A 7,641-nucleotide genomic window follows, 5' to 3' on the forward strand; every position below is an offset into this window, starting at 1 on the left:
GGGAACATGTTGGCCCTGAAGTCTCATTATTTCCTTTTTGAATGACTCCCACTAGTCTGATGTAGACTTTCCTATAAGTAGCTTCTCACAGTCCACTTTGGCCAGATCCTGTTTTATCATATTGAAATCGGTCTTCCCCAAATTGAGTACATTTATTTTTGGTCCTTCTTTGTCCTTTTCCATAACTACCTTAAATATTACAGAATTATGGCCACTATCCTCGAAATGCTCCCCCACTGACACTCCTCCCACTTGTCCGGCTTCACTCCCTAGGATTAGGTAGAGCACGGCTCCTTCTTTTGTAGGACTTTCTACCTGCTGGCTCAAAAAGATCTCCAAATGCACCTTCAGAATTCTGCCTCCTTTAAGCCATTTGCACAAAGACAATCCCAGTTGATATTGGGTAAGTTGAAATCCCCTTTCGATATTTCTATTAAGTTGGTCATTCGGCCCGTCGTGTCGCGGCCGGCTCTCCGCAAGACCAGCTCACCTCCTCCCACCTACCCGCCTTTTCTCCATTGCTCTGCAGTTTTGTTTTATTCTTGACATAATTATCCAATTCTGTTTTCAGGGTCTCGATTGAATCTGCCCCCAACACACTCGATGTTATTCCTCTCCAATTTCAGATATTTCTGAAGGAATGGGAATATTCTTGCATGACTCACTTTTAGCCAGTAGATGGCATCAGTCTACAATCATTTGGATCTTGTGATTTGTGTACACACATTTCGACCGCAATGGGTCTGCTGCTGCCCGGGGAGTTCTCCAAGCACACCGCCTTGGCAGGGACAAAAACACTGACGAATTATCCCAGTTCCTTGTAAATCTCCACAATGTACAGAAATAAAACACGAAACGCAACATCTCTTTTAAAATCCGCCTTCAGCTTCTTTGAAACAACTGCCCTGAAAAATAAACTGACCCTGCCCGGAACTGAGTTTGGCATCAGATAACACAACGGTTCTTCAAAGAGACATCAAATTGGCAAAAGATAGAGCTGTTATCTCTTGTTGATTGCAGCACATAAACGTCTCAGAAGGATTTGACCACCCTCTTTACTGTCCAGTGATAACTCTCGAAGCAGAGTGACCCAGATTTCTTTGTCTCCATATTGCTGCTGGGAATTTCAGGACCTTGCAGTTCTCAGTGTGAGAGCAGTGACACCATTGTATACAAGACATTTTATCAGAATAGCTCATTTTTGAACTCAAGACACGCCTACTGGCATATAAACGGTAGAATTGTAAAAAAAAAAGCTTTACAAATATGGCAAGAGAAAATTAAAAGGCATTCCATCTGATGAGCAGATAAATGCTTGACTCCAGTACAATTCATAGCAACACAAAATAACGCGAACAGTATAACATTACCGTCTCTCAGACAGTAACCAGCCCTTTCACAGATGAAGTGGGTGGCTCTGAAAAGAGCCTTTGGGTTGTCAAATTCAGGTCTGACAGCTTCACTTGCCCTTCGTGCTCGGAGCGCTGGTTTTCTTGGGCAGCAGCACGGCCTGGATATTAGGCAGCACACCGCCTTGTGCGATGGTCACCCCTCCCAGCAGCCTGTTGAGCTCCTCATCGTTGCGGACGGCCAGCTGCAGGTGTCTGGGGATGATTCGGGTCTTCTTGTTGTCCCGGGCCGCGTTGCCGGCCAGCTCGAGTATTTCAGCTGTCAGATACTCGAGCACAGCAGCCAGATAGACCGGGGCTCCGGCACCCACCCGCTCAGCATAGTTGCCCTTTTTAAGGAACCTGTGAACACGGCCCACCGGGAACTGTAGTCCAGCTCGGGAGGAGCGGGACTTGGCCTTGGACCGAGCTTTCCCACTGGTCTTCCCTCTTCCAGACATTTCCACAATCTCACAAGCACTTTCACGAAGAATGTTGAGATCCGCCCACATTCCTCCTCCTTGTACCTTCTGGAGGAATGGAGTGGTGGGCACTGCTGATTGGTCACTCTGCTCTGTGCTCTTCATGTAACCAATCGGAGAGCTGATGAATTCACCAATCAGAAGACGCCAAGGAGATGAGGGCGGAAAATAACGGCGCCAAATTGTCAGACTAAAACCGATTTTTCAAATTTGAAAAGCCCGCCAATATATTGGGGCGGCTTCAATAGAGAATATCACATTTATAGTTCTTTTTGTCCGGTTAAATAAATAAAACCTTTTTCATATTGTGTTATTCTACATTTGGTAACAAGTTCCAGATTGGCTTTTACATTCTGACATCTATTCGGGTTTACTCTCTGTCCTTTTTGAAACCAGCGAGCAGAAAGTCTCTTTCACAACATTCTCCAACCGGGCACATTTCATGTCAATTTTCATAATAATACCGCATCACTGATGAACGATTGTTTGTTATTCGTGGGAGACAACAGCGGAGTGTAGATTTTCAGTGTCAGGTGTCAGCGTGTGAGACGGAGGGTTCCGACACCACCCGGGGTTCTAGATAATGTAATTATTAATTTCTGAGGTCAAACTTGAACTAGGGAAATAAGTGACTGCGAACTGATGTATGTGCGTTAAATCAGCTTTTATTGTCCAAATACAAAAAAAGGGGCCGAATATGAACACGTCCGAGAACAAACCTCACAAATGGTCAGTGGTCAGTAATTTATGTACGGGACATTATTAGTTAGAGACAGAAAGATCGCACGGGCAGTGAAACTGCATTAACCAGAATCTATGGGAGTAAAACAGAGATCACAAAGGCAAGGACACTTGATATATAAATCAATATAAGTCGATACTATACAGACAATGTTGTAGCTTTTTCAGAGAAGTTGTGGGTGGCTCTTAAAAGAGCCTTTTTGTGTTTTGGGTGTGTTTCAGTACATTGCGGATATTTACTTGGAGCTGGTGTACTTGGTGACCGCCTTTGTACCTTCCGACACGGCGTGTTTGGCCAGCTCCCCGGGCAGCAGCAGGCGCACGGCGGTCTGGATCTCCCGGGAGCTGATGGTGCTGCGTTTGTTGTAATGGGCCAGGCGGGAAGCCTCACCCGCGATTCGCTCGAAAATATCATTCACAAACGAATTCATGATGCTCATGGCCTTGGAGGAGATGCCGGTGTCAGGGTGAACCTGCTTCATCACTTTGTACACGTAGATGGAGTAACTTTCTTTCCTGGATTTTCTCCGTTTCTTGCTGCCCTTCACTGGCGCCTTCTTCAGAACTTTCTTGGCGCCCTTCTTGGAAGCTGCTGCAGTTTTCTTCTCGTCAACCATGATCACGATCAACTTCAGACACAGAATAACCGAATTTTCGCTCCAGGCTCGCATTTTATAGACATCCCCAGAACCCTATGCTAATGAAGGATGGGAGAAGGCCATGCTCATGATTGGCTGGCTTACAATGATGTCAATGCCTTCTGTTCTGTATCTATCTGATTGGGTATCTAAAGTAACCAATCACATTTTGTGCTTCTCACAGCCACTAACTGTCGCAGCAGTCAGATCGTCCAAACCCCTTTGCCCGCCCTTATCCATCTCCATCAGTGACTTTCTGAGTCCCTCTTCCTCATCAACCATTTCTATTTTGCTAGTACGAACTCGTCTCTTTTTTCACTCTACGTATAATTTCTCTATAGTTCCCTTCCTTATCAGGATGTAGCGCCCCTCCGCACTTCCGTCCATCAACAGGACCGAATCGTCCAGTATAGTGAGGGTCAGAGTGGGACAAATGCGAGCATTGAAGTGCAAGTCCTTATCTCCATGTAGCGTGCCAAATAAGGTTGGTCAGCTGCAGTCACAAGTAACCACATGAAAGATTTATATGACAGCGCTTCTGATATGTCTTCCTTTTTCCTCAACCGAGGATACCCTTGTCCTCACTTTCCACCCCATCAGCCTCCACATCCAAAGAATCATCCTCCGCCATTTCTGCCACCTCCAGCGTGATGCCACTACCAAATACATCTTCCCCTCCCTTCCCCTGTCAGCATTCCGAAGGGATCATTTCCTCTGCGACACCTTGGTCCACTCCTGCATTACTCCCACCACCTTGTCCCCTTCCCACGGCACCTTCCCCTGCAATCACAGGAGGTGTAATACCTGCCCCTTTACCTCCTCTCTTCTCACAATCCCAGGCCCCAAACACTCCTTTCGAGTGAAGCAGCGATTTACTTGTACTTCTTTCAATTTAGTATACTGTATTCGCTGCTCACAATGTGGTCTTCGCTACATTGGGGAGACCAAACGCATACTGGGTGACCGCTTTGCACAACACTTCTGCTCAGTCTGAACGCATGACCCCGAGCTTCCGGTTGCTTGTCATTTCAACACTCCCCCCTGCTCTCATGCTCATATCTCTGTCCTGGGATTGCTGCAGTGTTCCAGGGAACATCAATGCAAGCTCGAGGAACAGCATCTCATTTACTGATTAGGCACAATACAGACTGCCAGACTGAGCATTGAGTTCAATAATTTCAGAGCATGACGGGCCCCCCATTTTACTTTTATTTTTAGTTATTCTTTCTTATTTATATTTATTTTTCTGTTTATTTTATTTTATATCATCTTAGTTGGTACAGTTTGCTTACCCACTTTTTTTTCCATGTTTGTACTTGTGCCTATTCAAATTTCATCCATTAACACCCTATCTGTACTAATGCTTTGTCTTTCAACACGCCATTAACATAATGTTTGCCTTTGCTCCATGACCTTCTGGTCAGCTATTCTGTGACGTTGTCCTTTCTACATCTTCTCCTTTGTTATCTCGTGCCCCACCCCCGCTTTACTTGCTTAAAACCTTTCACATTTCTAATATTTACCAGTTCTGAAGAAGGGTCACTGATCTGAAACGTAAACTCTGCTTCTCTCTCCACAGATGCTGCCAAACCAGCTGAGTATATACAGCATTTCTTGTTATTATGAAAGATTGAAATCGTGACCATTACATATTTCTGGCTGAAACTAGGTGAGGCAAGGGAACTTATTATTACTGGCGACAAATATTCAGGAAAGATAGGTCTGAAAAATATGGAGGGTTGTGCAGTGGAAGGAATTGATCAAATATAATATGATAACACTGGCAGGGATGATGTTTCTGAGGTGTTAACAAAAGAATCTATTTGGTCATATATGTGGAATATGGCAGGAGGAAATGCATGGACATTCTGGGTCGCGAAATGTTTGTCCTTCCCTGCAGGACATGTGAGTGTGGGATTCATTCTGTGCCCATCAGTATGTGATATTTACCTGTGGCCTTTACTCCATATCTGTCAATCTATGGTCAATGATTTGGTCATTTCATTCAATAATTTGAATCTTCAACAGGTGATTCTGTTTTATTTTAAATTCTCCGTAACATTCAGTTTCTAAATGGGTGATTATGGGTTTTGTTCTGTACCTATGAGGTTCTACTGAGTGAATGTGAGTTTTGCTATGTATTTGTTAATCTCCTCTTTTGGAGTCAGGGCATTTCTCTTTATCTGTGAATTTCTGAATTGTGAATTTGGATTTTAATCTGCACCTGTCAGTTTCTGGTATGAAAGGTTGTTTGATTTTGTCTCTGTACCTGTTAGTAAGTGGCATTTTTGTGTAGCTTTACACTGCACATGTTAATTGATGACATGCCAGCGTTGTTTTCACTCGACATGTCAGTCTCTGGTTTGGAGACCTCACCTGTGTTCTGTACCCATCAGATGTCTACATATAAGGATGGGTTTTAACCTGTTTCTTTCAATCTGTTGTATGTAAGTACTGTTTATTATCTGTATCTGTACGTTTCTGATGAACGAATGTGGACTGTATCGCATCCCTGTCAGTGGTTCATTAAGAGATATTTTACAAGGTACCTGCCCGTTCTGATATGTGAGTGTGGGTTGTGATCTACATCTGGCCATTTCAGGTGTGAGACATGAGCATTGTTTTCACTCTGTGTACGTTAGCCTCAAGTGTCAGAAGTTGGGTTTAGTCATACATCTCATTCTCTGCTGTATGATTGTGGATTTACATCTGTACAAGTTAGTTTCTGATACGGGCGTGTGAATTTTATTCTGTATGCCAATTTCTGGTATGTGAGTGTGTGTTTTTTCTGTCCTGTCACTTTCTGCTGAACTGGATGGTGGATTTGCTTTGGATCTGTGAATTTCTGCTATCTGAATGTTGGCTTTCCTTTACATTTGTCATAGAGTTATACAGCACAGAAACAGGCCCTTTGGCCCATTGTGTCTCTGCCTCCCATCAAGCATGAATCTATTCGAATCACATTTTCCAGCACTTGGCCCATAGTCTTGTATGCTATGGCGTTTCAAGTGTTCATCTAAATCCTTCTCAAATGCTATGAGGGGTCCTGACTCTACCAGCCCTTCAGGTAGTGTGTTCCAGATTCCAACCACAGTCTGGGTGAAATATTTTCACCTCAAGTCCCCTCTAAACCCGCTGCCCATTACTTAAATCTAACTCCCCTGGTTTTTGATCCCTCCGCTGAGGGAAACGTTTTCTTCCTATCTGTACTATCGATGTCCCGTGTAATTTTGTATACCTCAATCAGTTCCCCCCTCAGCCTTCTCTGCTCCAAGGAAAACAACCCGAGCCTATCCAGTCTCTCTTCATAACTGAAATGCCACAGCCCAGGAAACATCCTGGTGAATCTCCTCTGCACACTCTCCATTGCAATCACGTCCTTCCTTTGCTGAGTTGACCAGAACTGTACACAGTACTCCAGCTGTGGCCTAACTAGCATTTTATTCAGCTCCCTCATAACCTCCCTGCTCTTATATTCTCATTCTCTGGTATTTGAGTTTGTGTCTTTTTATTCTGGTTAGCTGTCACACTCACTTCTCTGAAGTAAACATCTTCTGAACCGTCTCCAACACATTTACTTCCTTTATTAAATAAGGAGACCAAAACTGCACGCAGTAATCTAGATTGGTCTCAGCAATGCCCTGTATAACTGAAGTATAACGTGATTATTTTCATTTTCAATTCCTCTCGTAATACTGGATAACATTCCATTTGCCTTCCTCTGTCTTGCTGTAACTGCACACTAACTTTTTTGACTCATGCACTAGAACACCTAGATCCCTCTCCAGAATTCTGCAGTCGCTCAGCACTGAAATATTTTTTAATCTTCCTGACAAAGTGAACAACTTCCCATTTTCTCACATTGTACATCATCTGCCAGATTCCTGCCCACTCACTCAACCTATCTATATCAGTCTTCAACTTCCTTATGTCCTCCTCACTACATACATTCCTACCTATCTTTGTTTCATCTGCAAATTTAGCTGCCATGTCATCACTCCCCTCATCTACGTCATTAATATAAATTGTAAAAAGTTGAGTGCCCAGCACTCGTCACATCCTGCCAACCAGAAAAGATCCATTTCTGCATTCTCTGTGTCCTGCCAGCCAGTCAATCTTCTATCCATGCCAATATGTTACCCATGAGCTCCTACTTTGCACAATAACCTTTTATGTGGCACCTTGTCAAATGCCTTCTGGAAATCCAAGTACTGTCTGTCAACCGGGTTCCCCTTTATCCACAGTGCATGTTAGTCCTTCAAGGAACTTCAATAAATAGGTTAAACATGATTTCCCCTTCACAAAACCATGCTGACTATTCCTGATGACCTTATGTTTCTCAAAATGCCCAGCTATAGTCTCCTCATTGATCAATTCTACCACCTTCCTCAT

The 7,641-nt window shown here is 43.8% G+C and overlaps 1 protein-coding gene across 1 annotated transcript; it reads right to left on the reverse strand.

The window, feature by feature from the left end:
• Nucleotides 1-2,847: 2,847 nt before the first annotated feature.
• On the reverse strand, nt 2,848-3,228 carry LOC137356125 (histone H2B 5-like). The gene has a single exon (XM_068021923.1). It carries the CDS (start codon nt 3,226-3,228, stop codon nt 2,848-2,850), a length of 381 nt encoding a protein of 126 aa, XP_067878024.1.
• Between the last annotated feature and the right edge of the window lie 4,413 nt (nt 3,229-7,641).

This window comes from Heterodontus francisci, chromosome 45 (assembly GCF_036365525.1).
Source record: "Heterodontus francisci isolate sHetFra1 chromosome 45, sHetFra1.hap1, whole genome shotgun sequence".
Classification (NCBI taxonomy): domain Eukaryota; kingdom Metazoa; phylum Chordata; class Chondrichthyes; order Heterodontiformes; family Heterodontidae; genus Heterodontus; species Heterodontus francisci.